Source organism: Lampetra fluviatilis, chromosome 3, assembly GCF_964198595.1.
Source record: "Lampetra fluviatilis chromosome 3, kcLamFluv1.1, whole genome shotgun sequence".
Lineage (NCBI taxonomy): Eukaryota > Metazoa > Chordata > Hyperoartia > Petromyzontiformes > Petromyzontidae > Lampetra > Lampetra fluviatilis.
Genome location: NC_136277.1, coordinates 32,479,207 through 32,497,740, shown reverse-complemented (window position 1 = coordinate 32,497,740; position 18,534 = coordinate 32,479,207). Strand labels below are relative to the sequence as shown.

Here is an 18,534-nt window from a genome sequence, read left to right as displayed (position 1 = left end):
AAATAAACCCAGTCTCTTAGGTATTCTCTGTGATAGCAACAGTTCAAATAAAGGCAAATCAAGCCAATCTAAACATATTTTGAATAGGTAACAATTATATTTGATACATTTTTTAAACACAAGCAGCAGAGATAAAAAAAAACGGAGATTGGTTTGCATGCACGGAACGCCCTGCAGCGTGGGTGAGCTGTCGAAGCAAAGTTGAAGGATATATATTCAGCGTATAAAACAAAAATCTGCTTGTAAATTGAATTTAAACTAAAGTCAACTGGCATAATCCAAGGACCTGCCTCTGGGAAAGCACAAATAGTCTCTTGTCAAAAATTGGATTCTCTAACAGGAATGAAATATATTTTGCGCAGTCTTCAAAACGTTAAGTTGACAAAAAAAAAATCCATCTAATTCAGCAGAACGTGAAGCGTTTGACATTTTATTTCCTAACAACAACATTTCACATCTCTGTGTTCCAGACATTTAGCTTATCCGTGTATGGTATGCTGTGTCATAGCGATGTACTTGACAAGCCTTGTCTGTGTTCTCACATCGGGCCAACCTTTTTTTGGCCTTTTGAACCACACATGTGGCATATGCATTGAATGTTTACTATCCCAAGCATTGACGTATAGTCTCTAATGGCAAGTGTGACCATTGCGTGGTTTGTGTTTATCTGTGTGATTCAACTTCAGCTGAGTACCTGGTGTGGTGCGCAAACGTCAGCATTGGCAGACAAAGGCGGCCTGGCGTGGTGTTGGTTTTACCACCCCCTCGTGCGCCTTGCTGGCCTTCATAGGTTTTCGCAAAAAGCACTTGCCCCAAGAATCTGTTAAAGGCTACACGGGGGGATCTTTGTGTATCACAGTTAACAAACATTTTTTGTTGGCTTCACCTGTGAACCACATGCTAAATAAATCAGCAGTGAACAAATAAATAACAAGCTGTATTTACAGAGGGGGCCAGCATTGTTTGTGGACTATGGCCTTAACACTTACGAACATGTTTAACCATTGTTGTGCACGGAGGAGGTTGGTGGGGGGGGTAGATCAATTAAAACAATTAAAAAGGCCACGGTTAATATGTACATTTGTTCAATTAATTAGCGATCACTTAACAATTAGATAGAGCCATTATGAAAAATGGTAACGTACACCTACGCCAGTTAAATATTAAATTGCGACGCAATCATATGTTGCTTTCACAAATAATGACGTAATTAGATATTTTTTGGGGGGACTGGGGCAGAGCGGGATGGGGTAGCAGCAAGATTAATGCGCACGAAAAACAAATGATATCCAACAACTCCTCTGGCCCGTAGAGAGTGAATCTCATTCATGGTTGAGCGCTCGGTCCCTTCACGACGATGGTGCAGGGCTCCCTCCGGACGTGCCGCGGGTGACTCGGCGTTGCTCCACGTCCCGTCGCGTGCTTCCGACAGTGATGGCACAAAATTGAGAGTCTTACCGGCACTGTGCTTTGTCAGTTTTGTTATTGTCCGGTGCGGATGCCTGGACATTGCCTGAAGCTGATTTGGATTGGCTGCAGTCCTTCCACATACGACGCCAAAGACGCCGTCTTGACATCCGATGGCTCGACTTCGTCAGAAATGTCACCGTTGCATCTGTGGTCGAGAGCTTAGTTCGAGGGAAGCAGGCCATGTCACTTTTTTGGACACGTCGCCCATCTTAAGTAAAAAATTGCACTCTTGGGTTGGTGGTCGACGTTGGAAGTGAGAATTACGACCCTCAAAGGAATGGCGCCGTACCCCGTGGTCGCACCCCCCGTGGATCAAACAAAGCACTCGAGACGCTGGTGTACGGCAGCAAGAGCAGTTTATGCGAATGCTGTCACAGGGGATTACACGTTTGGCGCAACGGCTCCTTCGCTGACTACGCGTGATGAATGAATGAATGCCTTCCCAGGGCCGCCAGTGGTGGATGGAGGCAGACGAGCCGTGGCAGGTGCTGGCCTGCTGCATGGAGATTGCCAAAGCTGTCCGCTCCCCCGATCCCAAGGAGTACATTTCACACTTTCCTACCCACCAGGTAAGGTGATGATGTCGCCATCGTCGTTATCGTCGTCGTTTTCATCGTCATCATCTCCTTCGTCATTGTCACAGTGGTCATCATGATCGCTGTTTACGTCATGTGCATCGTTCTAATCGTCGTTGTCGTCTTCGTCGTCATTGTCACCATTATCATCGTTGTGACCGTCTTTATTATGAGCACTGTCATCATCATCGTCAGCATCCTTGTCATTATCGACAATATCCCAACCGTCATTGTGCTTATTATCGTTCTCTTCATCGTCACCGTGGTCTTCAGCATTATCGTAATCGGCAGCGGTAGCGGCAAGAATCGTCAAATCAGCAGCAGCAGCAATGATTAGTTTTGTCAAACGTCTCATCACAGGCAGCTCCATTTGCAGCGAGGCGTGCAGTACAATTTGCACTTCATAGCAAGAAGGCATTTAAAGACTCACCCCCCCCCCCCGGCCACCTCATGATGTGGGGAATTGTCGCAATTTCGAGTTTTAAGACAATTAATTAATCTATTCTTCCTCTTAGCACTTTGGTGAATGTAGCACCACTAGTAGCTACAGTGATCACGTGAGCATTAGAAGAGATTTAAATCAATAAACCAATGCGTCGTTACAAGCCTATGGGTGATAACCGTTCAAAGCAGGGAACCGGTCCCAGTGGACGTCAACAGGGGAGATGAAGCGATGAGATCTCGGCTTGTGCATGAGCTAGATATATCGTTGCAGCACTTGACCGTGAGAGATGACGACTACTTGGGTAGGTGCTTGGGTGTGGGGGGAGCATGGCTGATGATGATGATGATGATTGCTCGCATATCAACCTATGTTGGAAGATGAGCAGAGGCGCGACTGGACTTTTTCTTTTAACGGTTGTGCGTTGCAGAGTGTTGGGATAAGGGCAGCAAGTAGCGCTTCTCGGCGCTACGTATAAGCAGCCAAGGCCCAGTTCTTCATGAGGAGACTGACCTTGAGCTCGGAGTGGACGCGGCGGCGGTTGCGGCAGCGGTAATTGATGGTGATTTTGCATATTCAGTGGGGTGAACTTGCACGCCGAGTCTTTACCGAACAACGTTACGTGCGATAAATCGAGACGCATTAAAATTGCATCGTAATGACCGCAGTACTTTTTTTTTGTTTAACGATACGGTATTTGTCTCACTGTGGCATAAATATATAATTTCCTTTCTTTTTGCTTGCAATATGCTACTGAATGCTTTGCATTGTGTAAACCGAAACATTGTGATACCATTCTGTCCCTGTGTGCACTGTGCGGAAGTGATCACAGCTGATCGCCATCACTGATGTCGTGACTTTTAAGCCAGGCCAGTTAGACTGAAACAAAACAAGTCAAAATGGTTTGACTTCCTGCTCAAATGAGCATTAAGGTGGTGCTTGAAATTCAGTATCCCGATGGCGAGAGTGAGTCTGTGCGTAGGGGAACCGCTGTTGACTTCGCCAAAAAAGTGGAACTCATTTCACAGACCCCGGAGGGATGATGGGGCGAGTCGCCCCTCTCCCAACCAGGATTTGAATTCACAACCTTCAGTCTCTGAGCTTCTTGCTCTGCCACTGAAGGACCTGGCCAGATTTTGATGAGTGAGGTTTGCAGAATGTTTCTCTTATTGCATTAGGTGGTTTTTGCATTGCGCATTTGGAGGTTATCATTAACAAGTCAATTGCAATGTAGGTGTTTTATTTATACTTCTTTTCTTTATGAATACATACCCGCCGAATCGCACAGATGCTAGTCCAGGGCTCGGCAACCCGTGGCTCTGGAGCAAATGCGGCTCTTTAAGAACGTTATTTATTAAGGACCCTCTCCTATTCACGTGCATTGTGACTCTTGAATTATTGAGTTTTTTTACCGAAATCGAACAAAAATGTCTCTTCTTGTTATTTTGGTTGCCGACCCCTGTGCTAGAGTGATCTGGGCAAAGTCCCTTCAGTGAGTCTGTCCGGCAGGTGTGATGAACAGCCCTGCGTAACCAAGCAGCTTTTATTTGGACGCATATATGGATTATGATTGGACGCAGCAAAGGCTAGGGAGAGGATTGACTGAAGTTGTACAGGAGGACTGGTACAACCTCAGGACCGGTACAAATCAAAGAAGAAGTCGTTGCATAGATTTTTTCCGTTGTGCTTTACTCTTGCACCGGGTGTTGTTCTGCACGATGTCCGAGGCGTTGCTCTGTTCATTTCCCGAAGAAGCTTCCAGCACGCGGAGCGAAACGTCAAACGTCGTGCCCGTCAGCGCGCGCGCTATGACCCAAAAACACACCGAAGGGCTTGCCGAATCGGTCTGTGCAAAGGAGGCTTGTGAATGCTTATGCCGGGCCGATAGAGACAGCTGGCCTCGAGGGACAAAGCTCGGTGCACTGGGGTAGTGTGTCAGGTGGCTAAAACACAAGCTGACATTTTGCGAGGAATGCAGTTGGTGCATCTGCCAGTCACCCTCGTCTGTTAACCTTTAACACTCACGTCTGGCACGTGATCCCGTCAGCAAACCTTTGCCACTCAACGTGGAATCAAGAGTTCGCCGAGTGTGGCACAGGCACCACGGTGATGGCACCAAAACTTAGTGGCGAATTGTTGCTGCTGCCGCTTCCGCTCTCGCTGATGCTGCTCCTGTTGCTGACCCGCTGCTGCTGCTGCTGCTTTTGTTGGCGCGCAGGACGGGTCCTGCAATGGGCTGCAGCACTACGCCGCCCTGGGACGCGATACGATTGGCGCCGCATCCGTCAACTTGAAGCCGCTGGACATGCCCCAGGACGTGTACGCGAGCGTCGCGCAGCAGGTGCTGCCGCCGCCGGCGCTGCGACCGGTCCCCGTGGCCTCCGCTTTGCCGCTTCCTGTACCGCGCCGGTCTATTTCTGATGGGGGGGGGGGGGGACCCAAGCGAATTAAAACGCAGAAAGAAAGTAAATTCTGTGCTGCACGTTATAGAGCCTAATGCTCTCGTTTCTGCCCCTCCTTGTTTTGTAAAAGATTGCTCTCACCGGTTCATTAACTGTCTAGATAATTGTGGTATCCTAGCACTCGGCACCTTGCTGTAAATCATGTTTTTGATTAAAAAATCTTGTTGGTTTTAATTTCTCCAAAGCCTTACGCGATGTTATGTTTGTGTATGTTTTTGTTTACTTGTGCAGATAGTTTATTCTGTTAAATTTCAGTGTCCCCAAACAGCAAGTGCTGGTTGGTGCTCGCCTTGGTTGGTGATCTGGCACGAGTTGTGGAAATCCAACAATTTTTTGCTTTGTCCATCATAGGGCAACCACCATTTATTTCCCACCATGTGGTTCACCCGCACCGTTTGCCCTTCCATTACCGACCCAGAGGGAAGATGGGCCATGCCAACCGGCTGCAATTTAAACTGAAAACGTCACCGTAGGGAGCTCTGTGCATGTATCAGCGGACCTAATTCCAATCGTATTATCTTCATGTCCATCTTAAGTATTCCAGTCGAGCAATATTTAATGAATCTTTTGCTTATTCAAGGCTTGCGGCTGACACGGTGCGGGCGAGCGTGTTTCACGGACAAAGTGTAGGGTTTTGGCAAGTGTCCCTTGACGATGTTACGGTTCGGTGCCGCCCCCCTCCTCGCCACCCTTCGCCTCACAACTCCGCGACAAATCTCTCCGATGGCCGCTGCCGTTCTCAGGTTGATGTGTTCCGTGCTGAGGACGCCAAGAACGACGTGAAGATCGCCCAGGTGCTTGAGGGCTTCATCGGCCGCAAGTTGGTCAAGCAGACGGTGATGACTGTGGTGTACGGCGTGACGCGTTACGGAGGACGACAGCAGATAGAGAAGCGCCTCAGCGAGATGGACGACTTCCCCAAGGTGCAGCACCACCTGCGGCTCCGCTGCCAGCCAAAGCCTTCTGTTTGTGCTCCGTGGCATTTTGTTCCCGGGCCCCCTGGGGTCTTGCGCCAGTTGCGGAATGACGTGCCCTCTGCGATTTAGTCTGAAGCTTGAGTGTGCCAGCACGACTCGATCTCCGAAAGCTTTGGCCTTTGCAGAAATTTACAAAGCAATTGGGCCTCCCTCTAGATATGTGCCACTGGTTTGCTGCTAAAAAATGGGAAAGTAAAGTGGGACTGCCAGGTTTTGTGTTGATTTGTGGATACTTGGGTATAGTGCAAGAACCAAAGCTTTTCAGCGATAAATTGCTTTGCTGGTGTTAACTTTTTTTCCTCGTGGCAATATATTTTTTAGTGTTCTTGATTGCGTTTGTAATGGGAAAAGATTGAGATGTTTGCCGACAGCGATTTGGTACCTCCTTTGCCAGTACCAAAATATGATAATAGGTTTGCCCCCTCTTTTTTCTGGTGTTTAGATGTTAACGCACCAAACTGAAACCTTTTACAAGGAATCATGTCTGCATTAACCACAATACTTGTGGTTAGAATGCAAACAAAAAACTTACTCTGATAATATATGCGTTGTCTTTGAAACTGATTGGTCCACACTAGAGATAGCTTTCTTTTGAAGTGTTTTGGCGTCCTCTGGTCTAACACCGTTTTGAAACTTTGCTCAACAGAATTCAAATACGTTACATTTATTATGTCCGTGATTTAAATATATTCCGCGTGTCTTTTTTATATGGTGAAGAAATTAATGAGAAATGCTTTAACACATTAACAATGTTGTTTGTTACTCACGTGCCCACATTAATTGCATAATGAGAAATTATGCCACGAAATTCTATTTAAGGTTTTTAAAAAAATAGGAAATACATTTTCGTAAGTGCATCACATTTTTATACTATTAAGCACTCAGGCCCGGGGAATGGCCTGTTCATTTACTAAAAATAACTTTTGATTGCACCGTCAATTGAAAAACGTCCCTTAAAAACGCTGCTTATTTTTAGCTGGCGTCCTGCTGCCAATAATGCTTGCATTTAACCTTCAGCGTAACCTCCGCCACTGCAGGAGGTAGACAATATTAGATTTTGTGTAGGGGGTAAAATGTATTCAAATGTGCTTACCATTGATCATATCGAGTCTTGTCACTGATGCCCATTAGGCTAGTTTGTATGGGGGCTTTGTCTCTTGTTTTCAGACTGTCCATCGCGTGGATGTACCTGCTTGTCGGAATGATTGTATCAAGGGCCTTTTGAGTTCATAATGAACTCTTTTGACTTACGAGCAAAAAAAAAAGAAAATACTCCCCTACCAAACATTGCAATTCAAAATTGCATTTGCGTTCATCACGTGGAGTAACCGAGGGTCTAAATCCCCCCCCCCACCACCCAAAAAAATCTGAAAGAATACAGAGATGACGGCTAGCGATAAGCGACGGATTAGAAGGGGTTACACATTAATTCACCTTCATATAACCTTGGACCGGAGATGTTTATCCCATTCATTTTTATACGCGCAAATCATATTAAATAACGATTACGAAATATTGTTTTTATTGTTTTGTACCCAACAATCACAATAAAATAAGCCACATTCGTTAATGAATGTTAAAATACAGCAACACAAAAACCCAACACGGCCGTCAATAATGTGGATCATTGCCCAAAACGCTGCCTATTATATAAGTGTTTGCTTTCGGGTGATGATATTGACCAATGTGTTGAGTTTTTCTTATTTATACATCATTCACAAATGCCAACGTAGTATTGCGTTAGAGGGAGTGCTTTGTACGCAGCAATGCGCAAGAGATGTTACAGTCTTCGGCTTGGTAACATAAAGACACGCGTGTCTCAGTGATGCCCTCGGCTGCGAAACTACAATTAAGCCAATATACTGCGCCAAAATGTTGTTGTTTTTGTGCGTGCGGAAATGTAACCCTAAAAGTCGCTTTAAGTTTAATGAAAAAAAAAATCAATTCCCGAATGCTACTTTAATTCAACTTTTCACAAAGTGGCACGTGAAATCCATGAATTACACATAAGTGGAGTTAATGTTTTCTCAGAATTTGGTGCTGGTTTAAAACGGGGGGTGGGGGGGAGGAAAATCTTCCTTCATACCACCCAAACCCTCTCCCTTGCACCACCATCCATCGCAGGCCCCCGCGGAAACGCCCCGAGATTGGCCCGATCTCCACTAACAGATCGGCAGCATTCCGTAAGGTGACCCCCGGGGGTTTTGTTGCGAACTGATGGTGATGGAGCGATCGCCAACATCCACTTACATAGATTGCACATTTAGTATGCGTCCAGCGTCCTCGATATTTAAAAAAAATCAAGTGGGATGCGCCGATTAATGAAATTGCTGGCATAGGAAATCTAAACGTTGCTTCCTAAAGCGTTATTGTGCTGGGAAAAAACGGAGAGAAGCTTTTAGAAACATTCCAAGCGGTTCCCTTTGTCGCACGCTCATATCCAGCAGCGTGCATTCCCATGCAGTTTGTGTGTTACGCTCTTTGGGATTCACCTTTTGTCACTGCGTGTGTTTATTTTTGCTTTCAGGAAATGGTTTTGTTACTCTTCCATTTTTGTTATCTTGTTGCCAGATACCTGCCAGAGGTAAATTATCATCGTCCCTATGTCAGCCGGCGAATCTGGGAATTTAGTTTTGAGGAACCCCCCCCCAAAAAAAAAAACATACTTAACCGTATTCTTGGTTTTTTCGGTAAAGTCACGTAGAAGGGAAATAATAAAATAATAAAAATATAAAACAATAAAAATTCCCACGACGTTTCGATTGCAACACAAGCAATCATCATCAGGTGTGAAATCCACAGCAAGAACATTTTTATTGTTTTATATTTTTATTATTTTATTATTTTCCTTCTACGTGACTTTACCGAAAGAACCAAGAATATGAATCCCTGCAGTCACGAAAGCTTTAAATCAAAATTTATATTTAACCGTGTTTTGAACCGGCAATATTCGTACTGATTAATGGACTTGTTGACTTTGTTGGGTGATGTGTAATGTTAATTCACATCGCTCTACTTGTACAGAAAAGAGCTGATCAAAAGAGTTTAAGAACCGAATATTAAACACACGTACAGACGCACAGACACACGCATGCACATACCCTCATTGCTTCATTTTTCAATGTAATAACCGGCAACATCAATCCACTTGAACTTTCATAATATGACAATGTCACGTCAGTGTTTTACCGTTGTTCGCGTCACAAAACCTGTATGGTGCCCTATGTATGTATGGCGCAGTTATTTACATTTGTACACAATGCACAATTTAGTATGGCAAGCGATGACCATAAACCACTAGCGTCTAGTAATACGAAACAATTCTCCTGTCATTAAGCAGCATTTTTATCCATGGTTAAATACCCAATGTAATTCCAGTACATTTTGTAATTCCAGACTGCAAATCTGGTCATGACCAAATTATATTTTCATTATAAAAAACATCTCATCATGACTACAGAGCATCCTTGTCGCCAGATGCTGTCCCTGTGCAGCGTAGCTTAAATGAGGTCCTATGTCATATTTGCAGCAGTATGAAAATGAGGCCATTTGCTCGATTTTATTTTGGGCGTCGTTATTACGTAGAATGTCGTGGCAAAGTTGTTGCATAATGCTTTTCTTGGCACGATGTGTGGGCCCGGTGCTGTTTCGACAAAGCAAGGCAGCATGAATATTGCACTCGCAATTTTTTTCCACGTGGCAGAAACGTGCCACGATGCTTTAAAAAATATACAGCGATTATGCCAATCCTTGTGGCTGAGATGACCGCAAAGAACCTCGTACGTGCAGGAATCTCAGGGGGATCAGTGCAAGCACACGCCAGTGTGCCGTCGCCCGTCAGAAGCAGGTGGCTTCGGCCTTATGACGCTTTTATTGAAAGGAGGGAGAGAAAAAAAACATCCCCGTCATCTTGATTTTTAATGTGCAGGCGTGATTCTTTAATGAGCATACAGGTGCTTTGAATTGAAATATTTGTACCTTTTTAAAAAATGACAAAACAATAAGTCTGGCGTATGATAATATGATACGATAATTTTCACCGTATGGTCTTAACGCAATATCAGTTTTTCTTCACGGTAATCCGTATGCAGCGTTTGCATTTTTTTAGAAAGGTTTTTTTTTGCAGTGAAACATTTTTCGTGTTATTTTAGTGCAGGTTTTCGCATGCGTTGCAGTAATTGTGTTCGTGGCTGTCATTCTCTTGACACAACAACAACAACAAAAAACTTCGGAGACGTGCCAGCTGATAAAACTTGGGATGCATTTGCCGCTCCCTTCGTGAGACTAAATTACTCTCGGAGATGATTGCAAAAATCGTAGCTTCGTGCACTTGCTGTTCTTAGTCTGCAAATCGTCGTGGGACGGCGGGTGAAGTACACACACCAGTGCACACATTTGTCATCAGCTTTGTAAAGTTTCGCAGAGTGGCCATTGCCTGCAATTCGTCCAAGCTCAGTCATGAACTGAAGTTTAAACCACCAGCAACTGCAATGCAGTGGAATTTCACAGGTGAACCGTGAAGCTAAAAAGGTCGCAGATATTTTATAATGACTTATATCAAGTTGGTGGGGGAAAAAAAACAAGTTCATTGCCCTTTTGTAATTCTCAAACAGTCTGGCCAGAAATCAGAAAATTATTGGATTAAAAATGCACATGGAGGTTATTATAAAAATGTAATTAAATAGTAGCCATTGATTACATTTCAATTTGTTATATCTCTTGCAAGGTCTATTCTCGTCGTACTGTCAGTTACATTTTACGGCAAGTTTTTTGCCGTGTTTTTTTTGTTGTACAAGTATATTTCGTTTCAAAGGCCACTGCTCCATGTGAAATGTAGCCCATAAATATGCCATTCTAAGATTTATGTTGTGCCAAAAACGCACAGAAAACCACCTTCCACCGCCACGACCAAAAAAGAAAAGCCCCCGTCACCTTTTTGAGTGTCGCTACATTGCCTGTTGCAAGGAACGACCGACCTGCCAAGCTCATAGCCAGAACGTTGAACTATAGATAGAAAGCAATAGCATGTATATGGCTGCAGGTATAATGAGAGTGGCTCTGTGATTGATGGTGTAGCTGCACCGTCTTTCTCTCTTGTCTACTCCCCGCTGTCTCGCTGACCTCACCCCAAACAAACGTGAACCCCCCCTCTCACCCCCCCTCTCTCACCCCCCCCCGCCCCCCTCTAGGAGCACGTGTGGGACGCCTCGGCCTATCTGACCAAACTGGTTTTCTCCAGCCTCCGGGAGATGTTCACGGGAACCCGTGAGATCCAGGTGGGTGTATCTCGCCAGCTGTGCCTTCCAGTCCATCAATGGGACAATTTGCGGCGGCCAGTCGGGTAATTGCGGTGAACTGTGCATGACCGCTGAACGCTTGAGTCGTGATTCATGTGTTGGTGGACAAGCAGACCCATTGATTTTTATTATCCCTGCCCCCCCCCCCGGTGTATAAACAGCCAAATCGGCAGATAATAAAAGTTAGGATTTAGTAAAAAAAAAAATCTAATGGCAGAAGCTGCCTCTTCACCAAAAAATGAAACAGGCTCTGGGTGTGATACATGTAGCACAACGGTGCATTTTAAACCCCCGTTACTTTGTGCCGAACACAAGCCTCGCATGCTGTCCGACGTTTCGTTAAAAGTGCTGGCAGCTCCTTCAGGAACTGAAACGTCAGATCGCATGCTGAACAACACCGAAGAAACACCGGATAGCTGTGCAGCACGACCGTGAAAACCTACGTAGCAATATAAATCAAAAGAATACTTCCCCCCACCCCACCGTTACTCTTATTTCAATATACGCTGGTTTTATGTAAGACTGGAAATAGTGCGCATTAATAATCCATGAAAGTGAGGCTCTGCGTTTACTCCACACCAATTCTCCGAAGCGGAGCTGCAAATAAACCGGCGCGTTGTGACGACCAATTCAAAACTCTCATGCGTTTCAGTGGAAATGATAGAGTGTGTGCGCTATTGATCGCAACAGTCCTCCCTTTCTCTTGAATTGCAGCAGGTAATTAGGCTAACGACACTAAATCATCCTCCGCCCAGTGTAATTACCCACCTAACAATGGTAAAGATACAGTTATATCAGGCAAGAACTAACCAAATTACCTACATTTGCAGGGGTATAGCTTTACATAAACAGTTTTTCACACAGCCGCGTCAGATGACTATGACGACCAAACGTAGACGGATTTGACAGGCATTGCGTACAATTCATTACAGGCCTTTGATTAAATTTGCCTGGTTTTTTCTCCCACTGCTGTTTCCGATATGATGAGAGGGAACAGATAAGACGAATGGGGCTTGTTAATGTTTGCTCACTGACTTACACGCACACTCGCTCCCTGCAGCCCGGGAGTTTACACATTGCCTGCAATTTTCCGTGCTTAGAACTCACATTCTTGTGCAAAACGCCATCATCAATAAGGTTTGCATTGTTCGAAAATAATACTCCGTTTATGCGCCTTTCATACCGTAACACGAGGGTCACGTTGAACCAAAAACTTAGATGGGACCTCTCGGCGAGAGGCAACGGTGTCACCGGAGACACAGGTGCGAAATGTGCCCGTTAATTATTCTATTAAAGTAATTTCATTATGTTTTGGGAGGGTAAAGGAATGGGTAAAAAAACACATTAACAGTAATTAGCAAAGGCGGCTGCTCGCAGGGTGTGTTTGATGAACCTTCCGTGAAATTGGCAAGATTATAAGGACCAGGATGTTGCCGTGGTGTAAGGGCTAGCAGAATGAACTTTCAATACCAGAGGTCAACCCTGGGCGTGGCAGTTGAAACAATGGGTGCAGGTTTCTTTAAATCCCCTTTGTTCACTGTGCAGGCGGTATAAATGTCTCTACCACAGCCGGTCGATCAGCAGGCAGCCAGGTCGCGTGTGTGGTGTCATACAGGGCTCACTTGAGCGGCTCTGTAGAGCTTCCTCTTGTGGAACCTTTTCCCACCAGCAGCGCCACGAGTAAGAGATTGTGGGTTTTGCGCCCTCTGTCCGTAAAGTAACGTGTAATTTTTTTTGTGATGCTCTCTTTGTGATAAAAAAAATCCATGTAATTATTACATTTGCGGATTCTTCTTCACATAGCCCCGTGGTTTACGTTAAAATCAAACATGCCGTTGCTTCAAGCTGTTTGAGTGCGAAATTAAGTTTTTGTTGGTGATGGAGGTGAAATGCCGGTGTTCATCCGCTGCGTAGCTGTTATCTTCACAATGGGGATCGACGTGTTATATAAGCGGCCTTTTAATTATCTAGCACGCTGGAAGACTACGATGTCTTTGAAAAAAAAACAATACATGAAAATTTAATAAAGCCTTTGAGCCATTAAATAAAATATATCACGGCTTTTTTGATTGTTGAAAATGAGAATCTAGTTGGCAACAGAGTGGCTTTCAAACGAAGCTGTACTTATTTGGGGTGAATAATTACGAAAGGCTGTGTAGCCGGGTGTTTGGGACATTTTAAATCGCTTGGTCGTGTTGGGTTGTGGCAAAAATAGGGCTATCTTTACTCCCAATAGTTTAATTTTGGTCGAGGAAGGGCATGAATTGGCTCGGTTCATCCATTACTTGTCAAATTCCGTCTGTAGCAACACGGCACAAGTGAGACAAACAGAAAATATCTTCTTGGTTCTTTCGGTAAAGTCACGTAGAAGGGAAATAATAAAAATAAAACATAATAAAATAATTCTCACGACGTTTCGGCCACAACGCAAGCAGCCGTCCTCAGGTGAAGAACAGGTCTGTCGGAAAGACTTTACCGAAAGAACCAAGAAGATGAATCCCTGCAGTCACGAAAGCTTTAAATCGAAAATTAAACAGAAAATAATTAAGCGATGCATTTGAACACTAAAAACACTGATTTAAAGCTTTCGTGACTGCAGGGATTCATCTTCTTGGTTCTTTCGGTAAAGTCACGTAGAAGGGAAGTAATAAAATAATAAAAATAAAACATAATAAAATTATTCTCACGACGTTTCGGCCACAACGCAAGCAGCCGTCCTCAGGTGAAAACCAGGTCCGTCGAGGCGACACCTGAGGACGGCTGCTTGCGTTGTGGCCGAAACGTCGTGAGAATAATTTTATTATGTTTTATTTTTATTATTTTATTACTTCCCTTCTACGTGACTTTACCGAAAGAACCAAGAAGACTAAAAACACTGTCCACCTGGTAACAACCAGACTTGTCAATATTGAGCACCTTCACCTGCCGTAGGTTGCATACGATATATTTATTTTGCGCAAATATCCTCTTCATTCGTAGAGACTTTCCCCCCCCCCCCACATTCTGCATTTTCAACAATTACTCGGTCATCAGCAATTGTCATGAGCGAATTGTCTATCCGCCGCTTGATGAAGGCCTTCCCACTCTCGTCGCCGTTTATAACAGCCCTGCGAAGGTCGTGTTACATTTAATCAAGCGCGCGCGCGTGTCCTCCCTGAATTAAAACGCGATCTCTGCAATTTCATCCGCGAGAGGCAGATAGCGGCTGTTTTTATATTAGTGTGGGCGAGCACGTGTTAACGTGTTTTTTCGGGTCTTCCGTTTGCGAGCGGTGTACAAAATAAATACCACGGGACGCATTTACGCTGTTTAGGTTCCCCGGTTTAATCCGTGACTCAGCGCCGCGCGAAGGACCCCAGCGAGTAATGGCTCTGCGAGAGAATGCGTGCATGTTTTGAAAATCGTCTTCACTTCGCTATTTAAAACTTACAAGATGCAGGATCCCGCTGTGCAGCCCACGTACCTTGACTTTCGCATGGAGATAAGACGGCATCTCTTTCCTGCGTAAAAAAAAAACTAATCATTTAGAGGAAGCGGAAAAAGTATGAAGGCACACGTGCATGGTACCCTTATGGTCGCGTGTGGCGGGTTCAAGTGTGGGTATTCCCATCTCTTCCAAGACATCTGGCCAGAGCGAATGCGCATGCCAAGAATACTCTCTAAGAGGGACTCTGCAGAACTCTTTCGAGTGGAGGCCTTTCTGCCAGTAGTGGTATGAGCAGGCAATTTCAGGGCTGCCGCTTTATATATATTTTACACGGTGCAGTGACACGGCATCTTATCTCCTGCGCGCAGTTTCCCCGTTCACGCAGGGCTGTGTGCTGGTCGCGTACGGGACCGCTCGCAAACTTCATCAATCTTTGGTGCTCTCCAGCTTTGGAACCCCCTCGTTTTGATTCCCCCCCCCCCCCCCCCAGTTATGACCTTTCCTAAAACACGGTAATTTAATTCCCAAGTATTGCATCACTGCTGGGAAGGTCAGCAGATTGGGCAGCTTGGTGCGTGCGCCCTGAATAATAAATGAGTTGTCAGCGGATTTGAGGGATGGGGTGTCGGATGCTCACCTTCACCCGCTCTTCCCACTGCGTAGGCACGGCTCGTTCCTGGCTGTGTGCCTTCTTCCCGGCTACCAAACCGCGGCCGCCACTGCGGCCGCCGTGAAGTCGTTTGCATGCGCTGCGCTGTCCACGTGGGCGCAGGGGAATGGAATAAGGAAACACGTGGCCGTGTCTGCGGCGATGCTCCAGCCATAACATGTGACGTGCATTCTGACAACTTGCGGGGGGTCGTCATTTAGGTCAGCTGTTGGCGAGGTTTCCGCCCATGTCGACAAATAAGTTTGCTCGCTCGTAAGATTTATTTTTGCTCCTTTTAATACATGCGTGCGTTGCGATAAATTTGGGTATTTGTTTTCTCGGTGCCATTGCGGTTAAACGATAAGGGACTTTGTACTTTTCCAAAATCCATTTGAGGAAAGTAAATTGTAAGCAGTCCTGTCTGTCGAATTGCATTGTTTTAGCCTATGCTTAATTTCCCTTGATGCCAGGCAGTTGAGAGGATATTTGTGGAATTGTTGAAGTTGCATTTATATTGTCAAAGGCTTAATTTTGAAATGTGCTTAATATAGCAGCATAAGTGTTTCTGTGGATTGCGGAAAATCTGTTCTTGTCGGCTTATGGCCCTGCTATTCCAGGGACTAAGGACATGATCTGATTTCAACTGCTAATTGAATCACCTTGCTACAAGCTTATTTTAAGCCGGTATCCAAAACCACCTCCAGTGAATGCGCAAGATACGATGTTAGCACAGTGCTGTTCCTTATTAATAATGCGTAAAATTAGATATTGTTTTTTTGTTTGTTGAAGACAAAGATAGAGAAGTGCCTAATCACACGCGTTTGTCTTCGCCGCTCTTCAACGTTGTCATACAAGTGCCCGTCTATCCTCCCTGGAGGGGGGTAGGTGGAAAGCGGGTGGGGGGCATGGGTGGTGAGGAGGGAGGGGCGGTTTAGTGGGTAAGATGATGATTCACTTGTGTGCTGCAGGACAACCGTTGTGTGTCCGTGGCTGGCCTTAGCCTTCACCGCAGTACCTTTTGGATATTATAATAATCGCGTAATCCATTTTTCCTGAAGGTTACGCCGACTACCAGTTTGCGTTGCTCTCTTCGCTGCAGAGCTCTTTAGGGTAATACTCTCTACATATCTAGCCACTTTGGAGAGAGCTACATTTTATATTGTGTCTTGTATTTCTTGTTTTAGTGCTGTAAATCTTATTTTGGGGTGGGGGGGGCTGTTTTGAGCATTAGGAAATGATACTCAATCCTGGATTTCTCTTCACTTGATACAGTAAATTTGGCTGTGACGGTCCCACCTGAAGACGGATACTTGTGTTGCCTCCGAAACGTCGTGATTTAATTTAGTTATTTTCATTTATTATTTTATTTTATTATTATTTTTTACCTACGTGAATTTCCTTGCAGTCACGAAAGCTTCAAATCTAGAATTAAAGTAAAAAAAGTCAACTTTTGCAATGTAAAATGGAATTGCAAAAATAAGTGTGTTTGACGTATCAAGTGTTTTCCGACACTAAAACGGCAGCCACCATGATATTTCACGCCATGACTTCTGTGTTATTGGTGGGTCTTGAAAATCGAGCCATTTAAGAAAATGTCGTTCAACAGAAAAAAAATATTTAAAGCATTTCTATATGGGTTCTTCAAATTAAAGTTTCCGACAACGTTTGTTCAAGGAAGGCAACCTTGGAATGATTTCGGTCTGAATGAGTTTCATCTGCAGGGTGCAACCTCTTTCTTTGTAATAATTGAACCGAGTAGCAAAATAACTCTAATTGCCTTTTTTTAAAGGAATACAGTTCTGCAGAAAGGATGATGCAGCCCACGGTGTGATGGCTAGCACACAGAACTTTCAATGCAGAGGTCGCTGGTTAAATTTTCCAGCATGACAGCTAAAACAATTCCGTAGGCTTCTTAGAGCCCTCCGCCTCTGTTCACCCAGCAGTTTAAATGGGTACACCACAGTTAAGCGATCGGTTTGTCGCATGTGGTGGGGTAAAGTGTGTGTACCCCTACCTCTTCCAAGACTTTCGACCAGCTTGGAAGGGAAGGCCACAAGGTGCCCTGGTGAAATTGCTCGCCAGAGCTCCCTCGAGTTGAGGCTCTTCCTCCAGCAGTGTTATGAGCAAGATATTACTGTGCTTTTCACCGGTTATTATATAGAGTACGTAGGCATTTATGAGCACTGTCGCTGTCACCGCTAAATGATTTAACGTTTGCGCGCCACCTTCGTTGATCCCTTCAGAACTGGCTGACCGAGAGCGCGAGGATGATCGCCCGTGCGGGCCAGTCGGTCGAGTGGGTGACGCCGCTGGGCCTGCCTATCATACAGCCCTACCACCGCACCCAACGATCCGTGGTGAGTGCCACACTCGCCCACAGCCGGACACCGCCGCTGCCGCCACCACCACCACGTCACGCCTGCACAAGCTGCCTCCCGCGTCCACAGTTGCGCATTACTCTCTTTTAGCCAGCGACCGCTGTGAATTGTGGACCTATCCAATGATGCCGTGGCTGCCCCCTGAGCAGTTATTACTTGGGTGTTGTCGTGTTTGGCAGTGAGCCGTTGGTGGTGGTGCTGACATTGTTGGAATCGCACTTCTCCCGGCCAATTGTAATTAACCACCACGTGCCATGGTTATCGCACCCCGGTTTGGGTTTTGTTTAAAACTTGGCCAAGCAGTTGGTCGTCCTCTCTACTGTTCTCAAGACAGCCCAGACTGTTCTCTTTAACTGGAGCCGGTGTTTTGTTCACTAATATATATAGGTCTGCAGTGACTGTCGAGAAACATGAACTACTGCCTATTTGGCAATTTAACATGGGAGCCTACTGAGCGAGGGCAGGTATCAATTATTAATGGTAAAAAAAAATGTTGCAATACCATGATGTCAGTAACCGAGATCTCCTCTGAAACTTAATATAAGACTTCGCTTGACAGCAGTAGCCACCTCTACAGGCTTTCTTGGAACACTAAAAAAAAATTGTCTTTACGATTACGTTGAGTCGGACTAATGTGTCTTGAGCGATTCTGAAATTTAATTTGCATATGCAATACTTCCATGGGTTTTATTTTTTATTTCATCTTTTTGGAAGAGATGGAACGAAAAGGACGGTCTGCACTTGAAAAGATGACTTGCGGGCCACAGAGAGCCGCATGTAAGAATATAAATTCCACGTAGTTTATGGAATTCTCTGCCTTGAGAAAATAAACTCCGCCATCTATTATGCTGTCTGCT

At 45.0% G+C, this 18,534-nt stretch overlaps 1 protein-coding gene across 1 annotated transcript in view; it reads left to right on the top strand.

Annotated features, from left to right (window-relative positions):
- Positions 1-18,534, top strand: part of POLRMT (RNA polymerase mitochondrial) — a 62,697-nt gene that overhangs the window by 29,538 nt on the left and 14,625 nt on the right. Inside the window, exons 11-15 of the mRNA XM_078854895.1 lie at positions 1,917-2,039; positions 4,706-4,828; positions 5,693-5,872; positions 11,116-11,202; positions 17,543-17,656. Of these exons, the coding sequence (XP_078711021.1) occupies positions 1,917-2,039; positions 4,706-4,828; positions 5,693-5,872; positions 11,116-11,202; positions 17,543-17,656 (627 nt within the window). The remainder of the gene's footprint in view (positions 1-1,916; positions 2,040-4,705; positions 4,829-5,692; positions 5,873-11,115; positions 11,203-17,542; positions 17,657-18,534) is intronic.